This window comes from Syngnathus typhle, linkage group LG5 (genome assembly GCF_033458585.1).
Source record: "Syngnathus typhle isolate RoL2023-S1 ecotype Sweden linkage group LG5, RoL_Styp_1.0, whole genome shotgun sequence".
In the NCBI taxonomy this organism is placed as follows: domain Eukaryota; kingdom Metazoa; phylum Chordata; class Actinopteri; order Syngnathiformes; family Syngnathidae; genus Syngnathus; species Syngnathus typhle.
This window is the reverse complement of record NC_083742.1, coordinates 19,884,502-19,909,311: the sequence shown is the minus strand read 5'-3', so window position 1 is coordinate 19,909,311 and position 24,810 is coordinate 19,884,502. Positions and strand designations below refer to the sequence as shown.

The following is a 24,810-nucleotide window of genomic DNA, read 5'->3' as shown; positions in this document are numbered from 1 at the left end:
CTTTCTTCCTTTCTTCCTTCCTTCCTTCCTTCCTTCCTTCCTTCCTTCCTTCCTTCCTTCCTTCCTTCCTGTCCCAGTTTTCTTCCCTTTTCTTCTTGAGTTTTGTGCGCAATGTACCTAATTGGTCAGCCGAGGATGTATTTAGCCGACAGGTGGCAGTAAAGACGCGCCCCTTCCTTCAACCTTGTTTGTTGTTTGCTTTCGTGTGCGTACACGTGCGCATCAACGTCCCGTTTTTCTCGTGCACGCGTCATAAAAATGCCCAGCCAAGGTCAAAAGTAAACAACCGGAGCAATTTTCCAGTGATTTCTTCCATTGACGTTGTATGAAAACGCTTCGACGTTTTCAAAGGCTTGCTACTTTGAGGCAAAAATTAGCAACAAGCTAAAAGTGTACAGTTACCTGTCGTTTGAAGCAGGTTAACTAGCACAATGGTGCTCTCCATTCGTGGAAACTATAGATTTATTCCTATGATGGCCAGCCAAGCGATTGAGAGCTGTACATTGCAATGTTTGCATGGAACAATTCCAGGGGTGCTTTTCACCGCCCCCGAGGGAGGATCTGCAGCCATATCATCAAAGTTTCTCAAGCAGTTCTCGACCGTCGCCTGGCGCTCCAGCTGGAGGACAGCAATCACTTGAAACCCCCCCAGAGCCAAATAGACACCGGAGAGAGGTTGCATTTAAAACCCGCCCTCCGGAGGGATCTCGTTTCCCCCAAAAACCTCCCATCTCTCTCTCTCTCTTTCTGTCCCCACTCTCTCTCTCTCTCTCCTTTACCTTTATCCCTCGCATTTGTCCGTCTCCCCCAGCACAATCATGGATCTCGCGGCGAGATGTTTGCTTCTCCTTCCCTGCCTCGGTGTGATTGTGGCACTGGATTTGGAGCCGATCGACCCCAGCTACTTCGTGGAGCCCGCCGCCGCCACATCGGAGGTGATCGACTACAAGGATCCCTGCAAAGCTGGTGAGTGGGATTTTCACGTTTTATTTTTTTTAAGGACTGAGATTTGCCTCGTATGCGTGGACGTGCCACGATGGGGGTTTTTTGGGAGGGGAGATCGGAGATGACAGTGCGAGACGGAGTTGGCGAAAAGGCTCCAAGGGACATTGTGTGCATTTGTTTGAATTTGAGACAAGAATTTATGAAACATTGAAAGGGAGCGTCCATATTTCACCCCGAAAACTTTCTGTTAGGAAAAAAAGTTGCAGCCTACAGTATGTCTTTTTTCTTTTTCTTTTTTTTACTCTTCTATGTGATCATGATTAGCGTGTTGGGAAACTTCAGTTTAACAATGCCTGCTCTTTTTTTGGATGCTGTCAGTGTACGACTAATCATTGATCTGGGACGATGCTCGAGTCTTAGGCTCACATTATTCGGCCAAGACGCTTCGGAGTTGTCATGATAATCCTTTTCCTGCTCTCTGAACTCTCTCGTCTTGCCAAATCTCTTTTTTTTTCCATCTGCTGAAAATATCCCTGTTCCACCGAATGTCCTGAAAGCGCTTCGTTATTATGTGTGCATTTGTGATGTGGCAGCTGGCTAGAACTTTCATCAAATCACCCAGCTGATGTCTTCATCTCCGACCTTTGCGACCTCATACACTCAAACCGGTGTAGTGTAGCTTTGTGTCAACACAACCAAGGCAGGCTGCAGATATCCGCAGCCAGCAAAGGGGCTCCTTCTGCTTATTGTGTCCCTCTTTCATTTTTGACGCACGAATATCCATTTACGGGACGTGATGTCCTGTTCTGGAGCCTTGTTGATGTCGGAGAGTGACTACAGGGCGGATGTTATTGTAATTAGACTCATGTGCTTGACATGTGATTTGAAAGCTTTAAGAGGCAGGCGCAAGACGCTCATGACACCCACTCGCTTGCACTACTTCTTGATTATTTGACCTCCGTATTGCTGCCGTTGCTTCCCTTTTGTGTGTGAGAGGGGAAGGAAACTCCTCAAATGGAAAATTCCTCTTGTGTTTTTTAACCCGAAAGCAAAGTGCGGGGTCAAAGTCTCTGTCAGTGAATGCGGCCATGGCTCATTCCCAACTGCTTCTTCAACACTCTGCCTGCCTCCTTTTAATCTTGCACATTTCCTCTTTGTTGCAATTTGCTTTCCTTGACAATCACGCCGTGTTTTTATGGTTCAATAACAAATCATATAGTGTCTGTAGAGCCTCCAAACAAAATACGTCGTCATGGTTTCTCATTTCCAACGCGTTGGTAGAAACTTACTGCAAGAAAAGGACTCATCTAAAAATAACACTCCACTTTAGCTCGTTTTGTTGCATCCTATTTTTTCCTAATCCCAAATCTCCGAAAAAGTCCCGTGTGGTCTTGTTGAAGTAAAACTTGAGGGCCACCAATGCCTTCACGCTACATTTCAACAAAGCCACAGCGTTCAAGTTAGGGCTAAACAGTGCATTTTTCTTTTTTATCTAGGATTATAAATAGCAAACTTGGCTTCCCCGATTGAAGAAAAAAAAATCCTCATTTTTCTATTCGGTCTCATAAATAAACATCGGGCCCAGAAAAAACCTGCCGGGCCCAAAACTGTGTACATTTGAGTCAACTCCATTGATGACATGATGCAAATGGGCATTGTCTGATGTAACGGACCCGTGGAAGTCCGACTTGGCACGATCCCAGCGAGACATTCGAGACTCGACGGAGATTAGATCGGCTTGTTTTGAAAATGAAAAATAGATGAGACGCAGTCATGCTCCGCTTGGTGATAATCATCACAGCGTGAATGCTTGCGCTCACTGGAACATTGTTTCTCCTTTTATTTCGACGGACGCAAACTATAACGCTCTGGATTTGATCAAGATCCCGTTTTAAACGTTTCCATTGTCTGGCACACGCTAAACTGTTGGCCAAAGTTTCAAATCAATATTCCCTTCAAAGCATTTCTACTGAATCCACCTTCTTCATTTTTACGAGTTGATTTTGACCAAATTCTTTTGGCGTTTAATCTTGGTTGCAGACAGACAGACAGACTTCTCAAGTCTCCTCTTATTTTTGCTCTTTTTTCAAATTTGGTTTTCTCGCCTCTGTTAGCTCCCTCCTCGGACTCACCGGCGGGCGCTGACTGTAGGTCATTCACCTTGTGCCAAAGGAAAGCGGGGCTGGAAGGTGCAGGCCAGACAAACACTGACTTATGTCATTCCTCTTGCGGTCAGCGCTCAACCTGGTTCCCCCCTTTTTTTTTTTTTCTTTCCTTCCACAAAACAGCCGCCTTTTTTCCCTTTGGGGCGTATTAAAGAAAAAGCGATGTTTAATGTTCCCATTAAAAACTTCCTCTCACTGACCCCATCCACCTTTTATGAGTTCATGTCTAGCTCGATGACATCATACACTCGTTTGCAAATTTCTGCCATTGGGCTAAAACATTATTACGCCCAAATTTGGTCAATGACATTTTTCTTTCCTCACAAATCACAATGTTATTTTCTTCAAACTACAGACCAATTCAAACTTTCAATCTTTCGCCACATGCAGACACAAGCAATAATCCAGATCTTTCTACTGGAGCCACCACCGCTTCACATAAGATAGCGGCAACCTATAGAAAGCAGCATATTATTACACAGCCCTCCCAAGCCCGCCAGGTGTTCCAGTAAAATGGCAGCAAGCCCTTTTATGCCATTTTTTTTCCTTCTGCTTCTCAACCCAATGCTCCGCTTCCGTGATGGGGTCTGTCGGCTGGCTAACCTTCACCATGGGGCCTTCACTTAGGCAGATGCTTTTTCTTTTCTCATGGAACGCGGGCCCTATAGAAGCGAGCCCACACTGGGTGTTTTTTTTACATGACAGGACCCCTGCCACTTCTCTCTCGGCAGGGTTCTGCTGATTAGGGGCCCCGGTCTATTGGCATGGCCTCAGCCGCGTTAGTTGGAACAATCTGTTTGTCGTCAGAGCAAAGTCCTAACTCATCTTGCATGACATTAGCCTGAGTGCGGAGCCTAAGCAAAAAAAAAAGTGTGTGTGTGTGGGGGGGCATTTAAATGGCTTCTTAATTAGCTTACTTTAATGAGGAGTCATTTACTGTTTCTTCACCCACCCGTGCTTGGATGGGCTTTTTGCGAGAAGCCCGAGGCAGATTAAGAGGTGTCAAATCAATGTCAAAACATTGCCGCCATCTATATGGCTGTGCTGCTGCAACATTTTGTCCAAATAAGCTGCTGCTAAGTTATTTAACGGGGTTGCTCAGGCGATGAGGTGGAGATGAGCTGTGAAATCCAATTTGCTAATGAGCTGGACGGTGGCGTGAAATGTTGAAGGCAACGTGGCCGGCCGCTCGCTCGCCCTTTGCGGCTCGGGTGGCTCTCACTTTAATCATTAAGCTCCGAGCTGCAGTGATGCTCTTCATCATCTCAGATGTGCTAAATGAGACGTCAGGCTTTTGCAAAGATAACGACTCGAGTCTCCGCCGGTGGCAAACGAGACGGCGGCCGGAGCTTCTCGTCTAATTATACCTCGTGTACCTTTTCTCAAATGAGCAGATAAGCAAATTGGCTGGCTTCTTCCACCGTGAGCTCAAATTGCCTCGTTAGGAAATGTCAAGCCGAGCGAGCGCTTGCTGAGGAAATCGCACGTTCTGCTTTTGCTAACAGGATTGACACGTTCGCATTATTCCCAATTCCGCTTTCGAGAGAGAAAAAACAACCACAGCCTAAAGAAAGTTGTGTTTGCATGAAAATAAAATTCGACTGAGGAGCAGCTCAAGGCAGGGCCAGACCATTTCAGGAATTTTGAAAATGAACTTGAAAGTGCACTGGCAGCCGGTGGAGGGAGGACACAAATCAGAGTTATGTGCTCCGGGTTAAGAGGAGCCAACTGGAGACGTTTGGGATCGGAGTGCATTACAGTCATCTAGAAAAAATCAAAAGAAAACGAGGTTTTTCCAACAAAATGGGTTTCATGGTGCTGGTTGACTTCCAAGTTGTTCAACATCAAAACATTTTTCCGCATAGGAACTCATGTAAAGTCATTGAATTTGTTCCTGACCCAAATGACCTGCATCGTCAAACCTTTCCTAGCTTTTGGATGCTCCTCACGAGATTTGCTACCAACTAAACTAAAACGTGATCATCAAATGGTAATCACCTTCCCGCAATCCACAGCTGGCTTCCATTCAGATTCAAACGCGGCGTTTGTTAGCAAACACGGCCCGGGCCGTGAAAGGCGGCGCCAGGGTATTGTGATGCATTCCTGACGCACATTTCTCCACCTTCATCATTGGCAAGCACTTCCGGGCCGCCCAGCAGTTTGAAACGGTCCTAAATAAAAGCTCCCGTCTCAGTTTAGCGTTGATGTTTGTGCCGCTTTCAGTGGCAGATGTCACAGCGAGCGGATTTATTTGGAATCCCGGTGTGTTTGTCGCCGCTTGGACATGACACCAATCGATGGGATTAATTTGATGGAGATCCCACGTATAATCTGATGAAGGATGAGAAGGACGAAAGAGATGCGGAAGGGATTAGGACGGCGGTCATGACCAAACATGGAATCCGACGGCATGCCTATTTTTGTCGAAAAAGTGGAGCCAACAAGAATAGCGGCTGATGTCAGAATTATCGAATTAGAACTCCAGCTGTTGTCATTTAGGTAATGAGTGGTACGTGGGAAGCCATCTGTGACTCCTCTTCTGTATTTCCACTTAGCCTTTGTATCACCTTTCTCCACAGGGTGTCCTCAATCCCAGCCCAGAGTTGTGTACCCAAATATGCCCAAAATCATGTCGGTGGATAATTAAAAGGAGGAGACAAGGGGATTAATTGAAAATCCCCGCCAGTCTTTCCATAAACCTGCCACGGCGTCTCCTGCTGCGCCCGCCCGGGGGGGGGGCCGCCCTGCCGTTCATATGCTCACTTCAATCTCCGCCGTTGTCCGAGAACAATGACACTGCGGATTAGGGAGCGCGTCCCCGGCGCTCTGCTGGATGCTTGGTCCTCGGCCATGGGCACAGTGCTCCAGGGCTCCATGTGAACCTGGCTGGCTTAGGGCGCTGGCCCGTGTCTCCCGGTCCCTCCCTGCCTCCCTCCCTGCCTCCGCACAGCTTGCAAAGTGACCTTACACATGAGCGGATGTGTCCTCTACTTGTGCTTTGTCCTCAGTCAGCAGATTGTTTTGTATTGGAATGAAACAGTCGGTTGTCAGAATCCAATAAAAATCCAGATGAAATTGATCATAGGTTCTTGGAAAGCGTGGTGCAGGAATGCCACAACAATAAACTTGTTGTCAAAACCATACATGGTTGCAATTAAAGCGTCCTGCCTGCAGTGTGCTGTGATGAAATCAAGATAGTTCACTCAGTCCTTTGTTTGCAGGAGATTATTGGCTGCCATTGGAGAGCTTGGTACTTGAGCTCCAAGCACTCAAGTAAAACAAATGTTTGATCATTTTGACCATTTCGACCATTTCATGGACTCTCAAAGGAACATTCTGCAGGACCATAGTTTCTGAGAAGCTCCCATGAATGTCTGTTTCTCTGATAGCGTCCTCATGTCATGTCCGTTTCGATAGTGAGCGGTGTCTTTTAAAATCAGATGAAAGATGGCTTCTGACCTCTGGAATTCAAGCCTGCCCTGTGCATGCCCCATCTTGTCATCAGCCTTTTCCACCTCTGCTTAGAGCTGCCATTAACCTCTCATTCCAAACACTCATTCAGCCACGTGCATCCTCTTGGACCTGCAGGGCGGACGATTTGCTTGTATTTATTCAATTCTACAAGGAAATGAACACCCGATTTTTTTTTTCTCAACGTGGCCCAAAATGATTCTATCAGCGTTCTGTCATTATTCTTATTCTTAGCAACCTCCTTTATCTACACATCTGACGCTACTGCCTTACATCTCAGTAAATATAGTCTCCATCAGGGATGGCACTCTGAAGTTAAAAATAAAGCTCATGTTAAATAACTGGCATTAAGTTAAGTAGTGAACGGCTCTCTGGGTTCTGGTCCACCTCGCCAGCCTGGAAAGGCGCGTGCATGCAGAGGGCTGTCATTTTCTTTCCTCTCCACATCTGCCGTCTCCATTCACAGCGCCTGTGCGGGTAGCGCTTGTCAGACTGTATCTCCTCTTCGGTCGTGGACTTCAGAGCCACTATGCTTTGCTTAAAGCCCAAAAAGCTCCAGCCCCTTCCCCCACCGCTGCCTGCATACAAGTCAGGCCGGGCCAGGCCAGGCCAGGCCGTAAATTGTGGAAACGTGCTGGTGTTAAAAGCTTGTTGAAGTGAGCGCCTTGTCTCTGCGGAGAGAACCCTGAGCCCTTCCTGCATAGAAATGGGCCATTTTGTAAGGAATCCCATAAAGCACATTCCTCGTAAAGTGGGACCGTGTGCTTATTTTCCCCCTCTCCTTGGCCTCATTAGAAATCCAATCCATGTTCAAGGTGCCCCATATTACTTCATGGAGGCAGTGTCGAGGCGTCAAATCATATTTGATGGCTCTCGTTAAAGAGCGACTCAAGCCAAACATTTTCTTTCCTAATATGTTCTGTGGAGCCCAATTAGTGGGAATAAGTTGACTTTGTGGAATACGAATTCAACAGGCAACTGTTTTGATCCACCTCGAGGGGCGGCCATTTTGACACTTACTGTCCACCGAAGATGACATCACAGTTGCCAGGTAACAACCAATCACGGAGAAGCTGAGCTGTGATTGGTTGGGACTCACCATATGGCAACTGCGATGTCATTTTCAATCGACAGCAAGTGTCGAATGAAAACGGCTACATTTTGCTGTATATTCCACAAACGCAATATTAATCAGAATGCCGTGTTTCGGCTAGTAAGGGAAAATAAAAAATGTTTGGGTTGACTTCCCTTTGGACGATCGAATCAGGCGCTATGTAGTCATCTGGTCAATCTAGTCTCAGCTTGTCTGTATTCATTTTGTGGACAGCCAGGTTTCTGAGTTCAGGCTTTCTTTTCATTTCATGAAGCAGCAGACCACTTCCCTCTACTCTGCAATATGTTGCTTACATTTCTATCCTATCATTTGGAGCCCAGTCAAGGCAGTCTTCCTACTAACCGAACATGCACGTCTCTATTTCTGTGTCACAGTAAGAAGTCAATGAAGTTTTTTTTTTTAATATGTTGACAAGCCATCCATGCAGCCCACTCAGTCTGAGCAGCAGGAAAAGCCTCTGGCAAGAAGCACTTGTCTACTTTACAACCATCTGATCTGTGGCATTTTTTTTTGTTTTCTCTCTTTCAGCTGCCTTTCTGGGAGACATCGCTCTGGATGAGGAAGACCTGAAGTCATTTAAAGTGGATCGGATTATAGATTTGGCCTCCAGAACTGTCCAGATTGTTAATCGCACAAACACAGGTAAATGGAACGCCAACCAAAAGTGCTCTGCCAGTTCCTATTACCGCTTTCGGTCGATTTTAAAAAGAGTGAATCTGTTTCTCGGGTGATTCATCTCATGAAAATTGTCAATGGTGGTTTTGAAGTTTTAAACCCGCAAACGTCATTCCAGATGGATGTGCAGGAGTCATTGGTTAGGTAAATTGTGTTGCGAAATGGAAAACTGGTGTTTAGACAACAGCTGGGAGACTCACAATTCTGTAAACTATTGGTAGCGCGTGTTCCAACATGTGCGTTCGTGTTGTGGCTGCCTTGTGAAGCTTTTATGTCTTCCCTCCTGGGTGGAATATGGCAGTTGAAAAAAAGAAAAAAGAAAAGTGCTGCTGCTGCAGGTTTGGAAATACCTTTAAAACAGCAGGATGGGACTTGATTGACATTTTGTATTGTTACAGAACCAAACAAGGATCGCTGTGACTCTTATTCAAGCAAATTTAAAATGTTCTCTTGAAAAGCTTCCAGGTCACACACACGCCACAACGTTCAAGCCGATTGTAGGAACCAATGTTACAAATTTCTTGTTCAGGAAGAAGGAGCAAAGCACTGCAATGTTTTTGCTTTTTTTTTAAAACATATCAGGTTCAAGTTGGCATATACCGTAATTTTCGGACTATAAGTCGCATCGGAGTATAAGTCGCACCAGCCATAAAATGCCCAAAAAAGGGAAAGAAAACATATATATGTATATAAGTCGCTCCTGAGTATAAGTCGCCCCCCCACCCAAACTATGAAAAAAAAACGCGATTTATAGTCCGAAAATTACGGTAATGCGATATGTACATAATGCTAATAATGCTATATGTAATTGCAAAACATAAAAAAAAATCAGGTTCAAGTTAGTATATAATGCTATATGTACATAATGCTTACAATGCTATATGTAAGTATAAAACATAAAAAAAAATCAGGTTCAATTTGCACATCATGCTAATAATGCTATATATATATATATATATATATATATATATATATATATATATATATATAATGATAATAATGCTATATGTAAGTGCAAAACATTTAAAAGAAAAAAAAAAAAAGATTTAGGCTTTCTGTTTTTGTTCCCATCTGTTTCAATCTTGCTTTGTGTCTCTTCAGGGTCTCCCAATAGCCAAAACAGACAAAGCGCTCACCGTAGGAAACGGGCCGCCACGTCCAGACCGGAGCGTGTTTGGCCCGAAGGTGTCATTCCATATGTCATCAGTGGCAATTTCAGCGGTAAGCTCAGCCTTTTTTCCAAAAGAATCTGCCTTGCATGTGATGAAAGGGAACGGACGCTTTGCACACAAGCATCTTGTCGATAAGCAAGTGTCTCTTCCCATCCAGGCAGCCAACGAGCGATATTCCGCCAAGCCATGCGGCACTGGGAGAAGCACACCTGTGTGACCTTCAATGAGAGGACGGTGGAGGAGAGCTACATTGTCTTCACCTACCGACCGTGCGGGTGAGTCGAGGGGGTTGGTCCGTGGCTCCGCCCCAACCCGCTGGGTCTTCTTCAGTTCCGGCTAATGATTGAACGCCTGTGTGCTTTTCCCCGCTCCCTGCTCGGCAGTCTTTTCACCATTGTTCCTCTGTTCCCGGTCTCTGTGTGAGCTGTTATTTCAGGACCTCGGAGAGGCGGCCCATTCAGTGGCCAAGAAGGCTTCCCTTCCCTTCCCGTAGCTCTTCATCACGGCGCATGGGTCACCGCGCGCGCGGTCTTGCGTCACGCATGTTGCACAGCGCTGCACCCGGCCGGCCGGCAGGGAGACTTCCGCAGCCTCCGCTCGCTCGGTGGCCCCGTTTACTCCGTTTTATTGACCTTCACAGGGCCAACTCAGCGTTTTTCTTTTAAACTCAACGGGAAGTTTGTTGTTGCCAAGAAACTATTCACAAGCTCGTTGAATAGCGGCCTTTTATTTTAGGACTACAGTAGTACCTTGGTTTATTCATTTCCAGGTTGCGGGATGTTGTTTTTGTTTTCTTTGTGTTGCGAGTCGAATTTTGAAGCACGAGCAAAATTCACATGACTTTTTTTTTTTTTTAATGAAGCAGAAATGGTATTTATACATTCTACATATGTATGTATATATTATTATTTATTTAAAAAAAAAAATTAAAGGCACACAAACACACCACATTTAAAAGACCACTTCAGAAAGCGGCCGCAGTTCATCTGGCCATTTTTAGCTGGGTAACCTGCCCCGGCCGGACAGGGATGGCATTATCCACGCGGGCGGCAGCGGTTAGCAGCGGGAATGCCTGACTCTGGTGGCGCATATTGAGCAGGCCCCCCCTCTGTCCTTTGCAAAGTTCAAGGCGTGTCTCAGGAGAGCCTGGCTGGCTGGCTGGCTGGTTGGCTGGTTGGCTGGCTGGCAGGCCTTGTGCTAATTAGAGAGCGGCGGCGGCGTCTGGCTCGCGGGGCCCCCGTGCGTGCGCGCGCCCCCCCGCCCGCCCGTCCTCCAGTCACCCTTACCGAACCTTTTGAATGTCACGCCGAAAGGGAACCGAAATGAATGAATGTCAAAGCTCTCTATATACCTCCTTGATTAAGTCGAGGTAAAGGTTACGATCGATTTCATATCTCCTTTTTGATTGCTTTCATTTGGAAGGTTGACGACCGAGTCCGGAGCCGTTTTTTTTGGTACAGTGCTAACAGCGCCCGTGTGCGATCGGCAGGTGCTGCTCCTACGTGGGCCGGCGCGGAGGAGGCCCCCAGGCTATATCCATTGGAAAGAACTGCGACAAGTTTGGTATCGTGGTGCACGAGCTGGGCCACGTGATCGGCTTTTGGCACGAACACACGCGGCCCGATCGAGACGAACACGTCAGCATTATCAGAGACAATATTCAGCCAGGTATGTTGCAAGAACATTGCACAATCATTAAATATAGTTTATAATTCTCTTGACTGGGGAAAATAAAAAATCATTATCTTCACCTTACTCGTTTTGTTTCTTTTTATGATGAGGCCGGTGTACCTAATGATGTGGCCGGTTCAACCGAATTTCTTTTGCCCGTTCACAGGTCAGGAGTACAACTTTTTGAAAATGGAGCCCGGCGAGGTGGATTCCTTAGGAGAGGTCTACGATTTCGACAGTATCATGCACTATGCCCGGAATACATTCTCCAGGTAGGAGCCAACCCAGGCTGCACTCACGTAAAAACTCGTCTTTGGTCAAGTCGCGCCGTGCCCTCGGCAACCCGTCATCTTGTTCCCCATCGGTGCGCATCGTCTTTCATGGCTGCCTGTCTGTAAATTCATCGACGTAAGCAATTTTTAAGATTGAAAGCAGCCACGCACTAAAAAATAATATCCACCCCGAAGATATCAAGTTTGTGTGGATTCTTTTCCCAGTGCTTTGGAATTAGCATAGAGAGTTTTTTTGAAAAAGGGTGGGTGCTTTCTTTGTTTTTAGAGATGAAAAGTTCCCCTCTCCTCTGGTTGCCATTTTATTCTATCGTCAGCTTCAGGCACAGCACTTAACCAATGTGACGTGTGAGATATGTAGACATCTGCGCCTTTTCAGGGATGCCACAAGTCGTTCTACTTTATCCAGAGAACACAATCAATGTTTTTTATTTTTCCTTCTTCTTTACGGTCTGACCTTAGGCCGAAAACAGAAAAGTCGATAACCCTTGGCGCGCTGTCATTATTGGGCAACACATTTGAAAAACAATCAAGCGCTTCCATATTGCGCCCAAAAAGCTGCCCGAGCGGAGTGAAGTCAAAGTTTTGCTAGCTACGTATATATTAGGGATGTGCCACAGCTTGTTCAAATTAATTCCGCTGGTCCGTCCGCTTTACTGCCGCCAGCTCATAGAGCAACCGCGGCAACCGTGGCCTCGCTTTATCGCGGCAAAATGTCGACGCGCCGTTTTCGGGGCTACGTGCAGTCGCTCGTAAAAATCGCTCCTCCACCTCGCTGGCTTTTTGAAGAGGCTTTTAATGATCGCTAACACATTGCGGGGGCCCGAGACTCATTTTCCAGGTCTTTTAACACCCGTGCTGCCTATTTCATTCAAGTGATAAGGAATGGAAAAGGGGACGTTGGCAAACATACATACCACCTAAAAAAAACAAAACAAATTGCCACATCTGGCTGCTTGGTCATCTGTTGTGGTCAGAAAAGTAGACGTCTCCACGAACCGCTAAAGTCGAATTCGGGTTTCTCACTTGAAATAACGGCAGGTGTGCGTTTACTTTCCCTCTCTCATCAACTGCGTTTGAAAAGTTTTTGCTCACATAAATGGTGGCTCCAAGTCCTTTGTAGCGACCGGGGTGTGTCGACTTTTTCTTTCCTCTGTGCCTCTCTTGCCTAGCCAAAGAGGAAAGGGGGCTACAGCTGCAGTCAACAGTCATTTCAAACCACGCGGGCTTCCACCTAAAGCAAAGAGCCTTTGACACGCTGCAGCCAGAGCGGCTGTAATTTGATATTTGCTCACACACACACACGCACGCACGACTCGAAATAACTAAACCAGAGAGCCTGGACTATCATCACTACGCCGGCCGGCCGGCCGGGTCTGATATTAGAACCAGCTGTTAGGCGCTCTTTTGTCCTCCAAGAGCCACAATGTCTCTCCAGTTCCTTGTGTTAGTCTCCCGGCGTACGCGGCCGCTCTCCAATCAGCTGCTCTGCTCTTTGCGAGATTCCAGGAAGCAGAGAGACAATCTTTGTCTAAACAAACAGTGCGCTGGATGCCGGCCAACGGCTGTCCGTGTGTATAGGTCAGGAATGCGCTCCACTTAGTATAGATGTGAAATTCCCATTTCTTTTCACGGTCTAGACTTCATAAAAGAAAAAATTGTAGAGCATATATACCGTCATTTTCGGACTATAAGTCGCACCGGAGTATAAGTCGCACCAGCCATAAAATGCCCAAAAAAGAGAAAAAAAACATATATAAGTCGCTCCTGAGTATAAGTCGCCCCCCCACCCAAACTATGAAAAAAAACGCGATTTATCGTCCGAAAATTACGGTAGATATACAGATTATACACCAGACACCATTTTGTATCATTAGATTGAGTTACCCTGTAAATATGTCAGCATGTCAAATTTCCAAATCAATTACTTTAATTGTCAAAATGACTTGTCATTAAAAGCATTTAAAAAAAAAGAAAACCTCATTTTTTTTTAATTGCAGTCTTTATAATTGCAGTGAAGTAGACAGTAAAAGTGTTTAGTGCGTTCGTTTTGGCTTTTCACCTGCCTGCGCTGTGACTGCTGAGTCGCCACCATGGCGTCCTGTCTGTGTGTCAGATTGGCCGCTCACTCCTCTCCAGACTGGCCGCAAAGCACGACGGCCAAAATATCCTGCTCGCGTCGCGGTCCACAAAGCGACGTGTGAAGCCAAAGAGCGTGCCCGCACTTTTGGACGGTCTGTGCCGCAGAGCAGCTAATAAATGAAACCGTTAGACCTCCTCAAGCAAGTTCAAAGCTAATCCAAGTTTGTAACATTACGACACAGAAAACTCATTTTATCACCGCAATTTAGGATATATTAAGCCGTAACGAGCTCAACTTTTTTATTTATAGAGCAATTAAAAAACAACCGCGGCTGAAACGTAGTGCTGCACGCAAATCCAATTAAACAGTAAAATCATTCCTTATTAATTCATTAACAACACATTCATTCATTATTAATGAATCAGCTTTTTTTAAAAATATCTTTTTATTTTTGCCAATTTTTGCAGATACATTTTGCTCCTCCCCATAAATTGCCCAAGGTGGAAGAAAAAAAAAAAAAAAAAGACGACCGAGGGACCTTTTGTTGACCTGAAGAAAACCTTCGGCAGCTGATGAGTCGCTAAGACCTTCTTCAGAATACTCAAACATCACTCTATCTGTCACACTGGGTCAAGATGTGGATTTAACTTCACCATCTCCAAAGTTGTGTGGCAATTTTCGACACAATAGCCCTCAAGCATGTTAGGCTGATAATCTCCCTTGACCTGCTTTCACTTCAGCACTGATTCTGGCCTCATTTGCGGATTTGTGTTGATCGCTAAAGACACGAGAGGAAAGGCTGCCACGGCGAAAGAATGTTTCACACAGTTCTATTTGAAGACTGTTAGCTTTTCACAAGTGCATTTCTCTGCATGCTGATTGGCCGATTCACCTGTGCCAGTATCCGTCCGTGTTAATCCTATATGAGCTTGTTGTACGCTAAATCACCGTGGGAAACCGGGCTGACCGGATCGTTTGCGAGATTTCACGGTTCCTCTTCATGTCTTGCTGTCTTCTTAAGACAAGTACAGCTCCGTGCCACGGTTAAGATGAAGTTCTTTACTCCAAAATGTTTTTTTCCGATCAAGCCGTGAAGCACTGCCAAGTCAAATAGAGACCTGCCAGTGTAGCCTTTGTCTCCTCTAACACAGAGAGTGGAGTTTTTTTTTTTTCTCCCCCCCCTCCACTGAACCAGCATACGGGCTTGCGGAGGCTCAAAGAGAGACAAGCAAGCAGGAACAGTCCAAACTGTTAGCTCAGGCTGCAGTGTTTGCACATGCCTGGCATTGATAGGCATGTCACCATGGGAACGACCAGGGAACCAGCCCGCTCCTCGCCAATACTCCAAGAAAAATAGAGATGAGAAACGAGCAAAGTGTCAAGTGAGACAGCAGTGAGAAAAGAGTCTTTTGAGACGCACTCTTCTCTCCTGGCCTTTTGGAAAGCCAAATGTTCTGCATCTGACCTTTTGACAACCTTTTCTGTCATTTTAGACTTCTAAATATGACATACGGCGACCGCTCCTAGAAAGAGGTCGAGCACAATGTCAGGTTAATATGCCCGACGGTCCCGTGTGCAATTAAAATGTTTTATATGAGGAAAGTCCCTCGGCGGTTTGCATTTTGACATACTTTAGGTGTGCGCAATGAATGGATTATGGGTGTGGCCGCGCATGTTGATTCAGGTTACTAATGACTTCTGATGTGTAAGCCAGGAATGTGATTACTGGTCGGTTTGTCATGAACAAATGAGTGAGGTGAGAAAAATGCTGGGGCGCGCTTGGCTGAAATGTATATATTTATTTAAAAATGTATCAAATATATATTTAATGTAATATAATAATAAAATATATATTATATGGAATATATTTTTTATATAAATATTTATATAAAATGTATTTAATTTTGTTATTTTGTGTTTCAGCAAATACAGTTGTGCCCGCTTTTTTTAGATACTATACGAGAAGCAGCAGTTTGGTTAAAAAAAAAAAAAAAAAAAAAAAAAACTCTTAAAAAAAGAGACTCCTGTATTTAAAAAAAAAAAAAAATGAGACGATTTTGCTTTTACATGCTAATGGGAAACAGCACCACTAGTAGCATCTCCGCAGTGGTGTTCTTTGAATGGCTGAACAGAAATGGTGCAGCAACACATGTACACTCTGTCATAGCTTGCATTAAAAAAAAGAGTGCAAATAGAGAATAAATTCAATCTCCGTTGGATTAAAACAATGAAAGTAATATGCATGACAATCTATTATTGTTCATATTTACATTGCTTTAAAGACACGGAGAGAATAGCCGAGTCGGTTGGGGTCACCGGGTTGGCGCAACCATTTGGTAGTCGTTAAGTACGCTCACGTTGGAAGCGGATTAAAAGCGAGCAGGCTTTGAGCATATTACGTATATGCAGCGCACATTGTTCTGAGTCCATTTTGGTTTTCATCCGGAATCCCAAATTTGGTTGGAACAGGCTCTCAAGGGTCATGTGGTACTCACGTCCGTCTCCCTCTCTGTGCACGACAGGGGCATCTTCCTGGACACCATCCTGCCGCGCTACGATGTGAATGGTGTGCGACCACCCATTGGCCAGAGAACCAGACTTAGCAAAGGGGATATCGCACAGGCACGCAAACTCTACAAATGCTCCAGTAAGACCAAAACGGCAGATCCTGTCTGCTCTGCTCTAGATTTTTTTTTTCTTTTTTCTTCCCTTGTCTATTTTTGCACATGCGTGAGAGATGTGCAGTTGTCCTGCGGTGCTTTCCCTCCATGCATCTCCTACTGGGTGGGAATAGCCAATGGTCTACTTTTTTGATGTGGTGCGGCCGCTGGGCTGCAGCATCCCGAGGAGTGTAAACATTAGCCGGCAACAGGAAGTGGTCGCAGATACACGGCGGTCAAGAGAGGACAATGTCTCCCTCCGCAGCCAGCAGGCTTACATAAGCTGGCCAGCCGCCTTTGTTTACGCTGCGTGGCGTAAACACAATCGATAGCGTTGGCGCATTGGGAACAGACCAGATTGGATGTCATGCAGTTAATTATAGGTCAGGTCAGGATCGCTGAGTTGTCAAACACGATGGCGATGGGCGGCCGACCCGCAAAGTCGAACCAGCTGCTGAGCCTCCACATATACATCTGCGTTTGCGCGACGTCATCTCCCTCAATGAGCGGAAGACACCCCCTTGTGATGTGGCAGCGGTGATGTGTTCCCGGAAACTGACTAAAACCTTCCACGGCCACGGATCTCTCTTTCTCGGAAATCGATGTCATCCCCTACATGTGCCTCGAAAGTGGTTTTTGTTTTGGTTTTACCCTTCGTATTCTTACTCACGACTCATCTGGGGGTTTCCTACCGTAATTTTCGGACTATAAGTCGTGTTTTTTTTCATAGTTTAGGTGGGGGGGCGACTTATATACATATGTTTTTTTTCACTTTTTTGGGCATTTTATGGCTGGTGCGATTTATACTCCGGTGCGACTTATAGTCCGAAAATTACGGTAGTTGTTCTACTTGGAGGAAAAACGTAAACAATTGGGGAGATGTTTTAGTTATCTCCTGCTAAGTTAAAATAACAAGCGGGATCTCAAATCTTCGCTCCGTAATTGGATCTCATTAAAGACTTGATCTTGAGCCTTCCCTTTTTGTCTTGTGGCGCCAGTCTTTACATATTTAATTGTGCCATCACGTACATAATGTATCACATCCTCTACAGGGCTCGGGTTATTTATAGAGGGTCGGCTCTATTTTCAGAGAGAGAATGTCTCATCATCTGGACCTAGGAAACAAAAGAACTCCAATTGAAATGTGATGAAAAAAAAAAAGACTTCCTGTTAATGTGGTGAAAATACATCAATATCAAACAGGAGCTTTTATTTCCAATGCATTTCTTTTGGTTTCTCCCTGGCGCTGTGACCTTTTTCCTAAATGTGTGAATCGGACAAACGTGGGTGCCTTTCAAGCTGTCAATTTCAACGCGTCTGCTTCCCGTGCCGAGCTGTTTCGACCTGGCACCGGTTGGGCACGACACGGGTCTTAACGCACGGCTCCTTGTGTGTGTGTCGGACAGAATGCGGGGACAGTCTGCAGGATAGCAACGGCAATTTTTCCTCTCCGGGTTTCCCCAACGGCTACTCGGCTTACATGCACTGCATCTGGAGAATATCCGTCACGCCGGGAGAAAAGGTGAGCCGGCGGTGACGGACGGCCAAACGGGCCAAAACAAACACGGCTCTCTTTTCTGAAATTGCATCACCGTGTGACCTTTGTCCCATTTTGTGTCAATAATCACCCCCCTTGTTTTTTTTCCAAAGATCATTCTGAACTTCACTTCCATGGATCTATACAGAAGTCACCTGTGCTGGTATGACCATGTGGAAATCCGGGATGGATATTGGAGGAAAGCCCCTCTCAAAGGTCATTTCAACAAAAACATTTTTTTTTTCCCTTTCATGGGAGTGATTGCACTAAAAATGTTTTGACATGACTCTAGTCTGATGTCCCTCCTTTGGCAACTAAATTCCCTCAAAGCATTTTCTTTCCGTATGGAATTGTCGGAGTTCACTTTCTACATTTACTATACGTCCCACACTAATGGGAACCGGGCCTCGGAGTGGTTTGACTCTTTGAGGAAAAAGACAAAGTGTTTGAGTACGGTTTGTATCATGATGGTAAAATATAAACGCAGGATCTTATCCTTCCCAAATATTAAACCCCCCCCCGCATCTGTGATCCAGGTCGATTCTGCGGCGACAAGCTACCCGAGCCAATCATCTCCACCGACAGCCGTTTGTGGATCGAATTCCGCAGCAGCAGCAACTGGGTGGGCAAAGGTTTCTCTGCCGTTTATGAGGGTAAGCGCCAAATGGCCACCTCCCTCCCCGCCTGGGCCATGTGCTCGCCCATTGGCCTCCAAGCTGCGCTAATATCCTCCTCCTTCCTTTTTTGGCACCCGCACTGCTGATGTGTCAGCCACTTTAATCAGATTTGGGCCAGCCCTCAGAATCGGCTCTATTGTTTCCAGGGCGTGCAGAAGCTTGCGTGTGTGTGTGTGTGTGTTAGTCACAGAGTGTGTATGCGCGTTTTGGCTAATCCGCATTGCGAAAATCCGATCAATGTGTCCACTTTTCTTGTCTTAATCATTTTGCTATGAAGTGTCTTTGAATTGTTCTCTTGCTGTCACGTGCAGCCGTGTGTGGTGGGGAGGTGAAGAAGGACAGCGGGCAGATCCAGTCCCCCAACTACCCCGACGACTACAGACCCAACAAAGCATGCGTATGGAAGGTTACCGTGGCTCAGGGCTACCACGTGGGCCTCACCTTCCAGTCCTTTGAAGTAAGGCCACGCCAAGCCCATTTCCTTCCCGGCCCCGAAAAACAAACCTTCTGTCACGCAGATTGAGAGACATGACAGTTGCGCGTACGACTACCTGGAGGTGCGTGACGGCAACTCGGAGAACAGCCCCCTGCTGGGCCGCTTCTGCGGCTACGACAAACCGGATGACATCAAAAGCAGCTCCAACCAGCTGTGGATGAAATTTGTTTCCGATGGCTCCGTCAACAAGGCCGGCTTTGCAGCCAACTTCTTCAAAGGTCAGAGTTGAAGGGTTACGAACGCCGCATGCGTGTTGAAGAAGTAATGTGTTTGGCATTGGCGCTCGAAAGCACAGCGAGATAGTTGGAGGTTGCCGAATCTTTCATATTTTGAATTGAATTTTAACATGAGGCAAACGAGCAGCACAATATATTCTATTCTATTCTATTCCAAAATTCCTGTTCTTTTTCGTGAATCTTTTTTTATGCGCCCAATTTTCTTTTTTTTTTCAAACTCTCCAGATGGCGCTTTTGTGTGTATTTGGGGGGGGAGTTGAGTTGAGGACCCTTCAAATAAATACATTTTTGCTGCAGGCAGTTGAAATAAAAATTTAATGTTCACAGCAGCGCTGAGTACACCAACAGTTGAGTCATTCGTCACAAAATATTTCATTCATGAGAGCAGTAAAACACTCGTAAAATACTCTCCTCAACTTGAATCAACCACATGACAGATGTCCCTCTCTTTTTATTAACATTCGCTGTCACAAAAGAAAAAGAAAAAAAAAAACGCAAAATGGTGATGTCGTGGGAAAAAATGTCAATTAATCAAACCCTCTTGTTTTCATAACAAGTGGTGACAGGCTGGCCAAGTGTTTCCAGGCCTTTATTAAACCAAGACACATTTTACAATGAAAAAGATAAATACCAAAAAGTCCTGAAATGATCATGTTGTGTGGTGACACTGGTTGTCGTGGGAAAACGTCTTGTTTGTCATGGAATGCCTCTGGCAAATATATTCTCAATCCATTATGTCAAACTTTGCAATCGAACCTAGTAATTGCTCTCACGTGGTTAGCCAGTTGTGCTAGCAGCTAATGATAGATGCTATAACAAAGTTAGCTCCTTGATGCTAGCTTTACAATCCCCCGACAGTGTTCTTTGTTTTTCAATTGAAAACATAAGAAAAATGTTTTTGGGAGGGGGTGGAAGATTATGAATCGAATTTCACTCGGGAAAATCAAGGTCATTTGAGTTTGGCGCTTATTGCTGCGATTGCGCCACCGTTTGTGTGTGAACCTTCTTGTCTGGAAGCAAGGGGCCCAGCCAAAAGGCTCCCAACGTATCTTTGTGTTTCAGAGATGGATGAGTGCTCCAAGCCAGACAACGGTCGCTGCGAGCAACGCTGTGTCAACACGCTGGGCAGCTACAAGTGCGCCTGCGACCCGGGCTACGAGCTAGCTGCCGACAAGCGCAGCTGCGAGGGTATGTGGGATGCTCCTTCCTTGGCCAAAGTTGGATTCCGTTCCGTGTTGACCTTGAACGTCGTGGCTTAACCGCCAAGTTTGGGCGTAGCGGCTGTTGTTGTAGCGGAATGCTACGTTACATAATTCATCCTGAGCATTCCCGAAAGCACCCATGGCAGGCCGGAGCGCCATTGCCCGAATGGATGTTTGACATCAAAGTCATGCCCTGTGCAGCTGCCTGCGGAGGCTTCATCACCAAGCTGAATGGTTCCATCACCAGCCCCGGTTGGCCCAGAGAGTACCCGCCCAACAAGAACTGCATCTGGCAGCTGGTGGCCCCCACGCAGTACCGCATCACTCTGCTCTTTGACGTCTTTGAGACCGAGGGCAGCGACGTGAGTGACCGGGTTCTTACGTCGGGCGGCTTTGTTCTGTTGTTCTCGGCCGACTCGCTGCAATCCTTGCCGCGTATCGAGACATTGATGCCACCGCCGGCAGCCACTTCACCCGGCCTCGTATCCGTGCTCAGGTTTGCAAGTACGACTACGTAGAGGTGCGCAGCGGACTGTCGGCAGATTCCAGGCTACACGGGAAGTTCTGCGGCGCCGAGAAACCCGAAGCCATCACCTCTCAGTACAACAACATGCGCATCGAGTTCAAGTCCGACAACACCGTGTCCAAAAAGGGCTTTAAAGCACAGTTTTTCTCAGGTCGGTTCATTTCACCCCAACTGGATTTCTTTGCCATCAGGGTAGGCCGAGTTAAGGAATGTTATAGCTGCTTGTCTTTTGCGGATACCTGCATAGTCTCACATGGTCGCTATTTTTACGGCCACTAGACAACGTTTGCGGACAGATACAATGACAAGGGCCGAAATGTGACCCGCCACCCTTAAGTTTGACACCGGTGATTGGCCCTGACTGTCGCCCGCCTGTCCTCAGACAAAGACGAGTGCTCCAAGGAGAACGGCGGCTGTCAGCACGAATGCGTCAACACCTTCGGAAGCTACAGCTGCCAGTGCAGGAGCGGCTTTGTGCTGCACGACAACAAGCACGACTGCAAAGAGGGTAAACCGACAAAAATGGCCGCCCGGTGCAATTTTTGTCTTTGCGCTTAACTGCTATTATCATGATGATTTTTTTTTTTTAGCCGGCTGCGATCACACAGTGACCAGTGTGAGCGGTACCATCACCAGTCCCAACTGGCCCGATAAATATCCCAGCAAGAAGGCGTGCACTTGGTCGCTCACCACCACGCCCGGCCACCGCATCAAAATAGTAAGCGATGCGTCAAGTAGGATCGCCTCTACCTAATAAAATGGCCTGTCACTGTAAACGGATCATTCCTCCTCCGTCCGTCGTAGGCTTTCAATGAGATCGACATGGAGGCTCACCTGGAGTGCGCTTACGACCACATCGAAATCTACGACGGGAAAGACGGCAAAGCTCAAAGCATCGGGCGCTATTGCGGCACGAAGAAGCCGCAGCCCGTCACGTCCAGCGGCAATAAACTCTTCGTCCGCTTCTACTCCGACAACTCCGTGCAGAAGAAAGGCTTTGAGGCATCCCACTCTGCAGGTACACACTTAATGCTCTCAAAAAGGAGTTCAGAGTCAGTCCAACGTCATTTTTCCACGCACAGAATGCGGCGGTCGCCTGAAGGCCGAGGTGAAGACCAAGGACCTGTTCTCGCACGCCCAGTTCGGGGACAACAACTACCCCGGAGCCTCCGACTGCCAGTGGGTGATCTCGGCCGAGAAAGGCTACGGCGTGGAGCTCATCTTCCAGACCTTTGAGATCGAGGAGGAGGCGGACTGCGGCTACGACTACATGGAGCTCTTTGACGGGGCTGACACCAAGTCTCCGCGCTTGGGACGTTACTGCGGCTCGGGAGTAAGCCAAATATTTTTCCTTTATCGATGGCAGACTTTCAACAATTGCGGAATGTATTTCCCTCATCAATTGCCATCATTTGATTAAATCCACAATTCAGCAACAGATCACTTACCGTAATTTTCGGACTATAAGTCGCACCGGAGTATAAGTCGCACCAGCCATAAAATGCCCAGAAAAGTGAAAAAAAACATATATGTATATAAGTCGCTCCTGAGTATAAGTCGCCCCCCCACCCAAACTATGAAAACGCGACTTGTAGTCCGGAAATTACGGTACTTGACCTGGCAGAGAGAGCGCTTTGGACAAGGACCACGTTTCCTTTGGAGCAACGGTAGTACAGTGAAGCTCCATTTATTGCTGGGACGCAGCTGGGATTGGTGAAAATCTGCCATAGATTGTAAAAAAAATATATACCGTAATTTTCGGACTATAAATCCCGTTTTCTTTCATAGTTTGGGTGGGGGGGCGACTTATACTCAGGAACGACTTATATACATATATATGTTTTTTTTCACTTTTTTGGGCATTTTATGGCTGGTGCGATTTATACTCCGGTGCGACTTATAGTCCGAAAATTACGGTATATATTTTTGAGAATGATTTACCCCTCCTGCATATTCTAAATACATTGAAGTGTAAATTGTATTTGTACAAAACCCCCAAAATAACTCACATTCAGATAGTACAAAAGTCACTTAAACACAAAATCATTCAACCAAACAATGCAACAAGTCTGCTCGCTTAATATGATGACCATCAACTTAAAAATCATCACAAGCATCGTTTTAAAATGTGCGCTATAGTGCGGGAGGGCCACAAAAGGTCAAAGACCATGACTCGGATTCATTTTGAATGTAGGAAAGCAAAAATATTCCCAGCATCGTGCTCCTCCGGGCTTGGGAGTGACGATCGTGACGCTAACGGGTGTGATGTCATCGTCTGATGTCTTTCACAATGTTAAGTCATTGGCCCAAAGATCGCTAAAACCTCAGCGGCACTTGACGTGATCGAACGATACGCCGATGAAGGTTCCTTTTCTCAAATAGAAGATCGGATATTCCCCGAAGGAAAGGAATGCAAAGTTAAAGGTAACGTTAAAGACTTTCAGGCAATTTTACACTCTTTCATGTTGTCCCCCCCTTTCAGCCACCCGAGGAGATCTACTCGGCCGGCGACTCCATCGTGATCAAGTTCCGTTCGGACGACACCATCAACAAGAAAGGATTCCACGTGCGCTACACCAGCACCAAGTTCCAGGATACGCTGCATTCGCGCAAGTGACGAGTGGGGGCCGCAAGGGGCCGCGCGGCGGGGCAGAGGGCCACCCGGAGGGGCCCCAAAGGGAGGCTCCCGCCTACCGCTCGGAAACCTTCGGCCACCAACGCCAATCAGATGCGACAGAAGAGCCGCAAGAGCGCCGGCACCAAGCGCACCTCAGCTCCCAGGGGCTCCCCCCGCAGACTGTGAGGAGTAAAGCCATTCTGCAGTACACCTTCTTTTGACCTTTTTACGCTTAGGATCCATCGGGCTTTGGCGGACAGCGACGGGAGTGGGGGCGTTTATTGACCTGACCCCTCCTCTCCCATTCTGGTTCATTCTGATTCTTTTTTTTTTCTAGTTTTTTTATTTTTATTTTTAAAGGTGCCTCCTCACATGGCACAACAAGGAAACCAGTGGATTCTCAGGATCTATAGGAAACGGCGGGCATCATCCCTGCTCTTGCCGCACCAGACCACCCTCCTCCTCCTCATCATCATCATCACAAAGGACTTGAGCGGTGGGCCTGGGCGTGTGCACCGGGGAACAACTGCAGCAGCATTCTGTGTAACGACGGGCGACGTGACGGCCACACTCTCACTTGTTAGCATTAACCCAGGAACATAAGGAAGCAGTTTTCTTATTAAAGGACTAATCAATGAAATGTGGTCCATGGTCTTCTGGTCGGTCATTACTGTACCTCCATGATGTGTAAAGTGTGTATGCGTGCGTGCGTGCGTGATCTTTCAAAGGGAACATGTGCTTCTTCTTTTTTTTTTTTTTCTTCTCAGCTTAAACCATTTAGCACTTTACAGTGAATTGTTCCAAAATCATTGAGCGTCGATGGATTTTTGTGAAATGCAATGCCAGTTCACTTCTTTTTAAATGCATTTTATCTCTCTCTTATTCAAAATCAAATTTGTTTTGTTTTTTTCTCTCTCTTTTGCTCCATTTTAGTTCCTCGGGCATACTTGAACATTGTGTGTGCCCTGTGACGTGGGGTAATAAAGATATGACTTATGTGTCTGTGTTTTTACACTTTTCCAGGTGGGGGGAAAAAAAGGAATTTGCTTTTTTTTTTGCTCCAATGAAGTATTTCTCACGAACCAAATGAGCCTGCTTATTTATTGTAGTCGTTACATCAATTTATGTAAACGGTGAACACATAACCCTTTAATTGCCTTCTTATGTATAGTCATTGGTCTATGTTGAATATACTGTTCAGCAAGAGTTTACTAGCAACAACAAAAAAAGAATAAAACAAAATGCAAATTTGCTGCTTGTACATGCACTCAAC

General features: G+C 46.2%; 1 protein-coding gene across 1 annotated transcript; it reads left to right on the top strand.

Moving 5' to 3' along the window:
- Positions 1–493: 493 nt before the first annotated feature.
- On the top strand, positions 494–24,535 carry bmp1a (bone morphogenetic protein 1a). Its single transcript, XM_061278563.1, has 21 exons — positions 494–675; positions 812–966; positions 8,224–8,337; positions 9,472–9,591; positions 9,700–9,817; positions 11,032–11,210; positions 11,380–11,485; positions 16,109–16,233; positions 17,653–17,768; positions 17,897–17,999; positions 18,320–18,436; positions 18,772–18,917; positions 18,979–19,174; positions 20,255–20,380; positions 20,596–20,756; positions 20,891–21,071; positions 21,303–21,428; positions 21,511–21,638; positions 21,725–21,938; positions 22,003–22,253; positions 23,403–24,535. The coding sequence occupies exons 1-21, from the start codon at positions 509–511 to the stop codon at positions 23,535–23,537; spliced, it is 3,084 nt and encodes a 1,027-aa protein (XP_061134547.1). The 5' UTR covers positions 494–508; the 3' UTR covers positions 23,538–24,535.
- The last annotated feature ends 275 nt before the right edge of the window (positions 24,536–24,810 follow it).

What these genes read in the sequence shown, in the direction of transcription:
- bmp1a (XM_061278563.1), top strand. Translation starts at nt 509, where the DNA reads ATGTTTGCATGGAACAATTCCAGGGGTGCTTTTCACCGCCCCCGAGGG. An exon ending in CCGTCACGCCGGGAGAAAAG is followed by an intron (nt 17,769 to 17,896) that starts GTGAGCCGGCGG and finishes TTTTTTCCAAAG; the next exon opens with ATCATTCTGAACTTCACTTC. An exon ending in TGAGGCATCCCACTCTGCAG is followed by an intron (nt 21,939 to 22,002) that starts GTACACACTTAA and finishes TTCCACGCACAG; the next exon opens with AATGCGGCGGTCGCCTGAAG.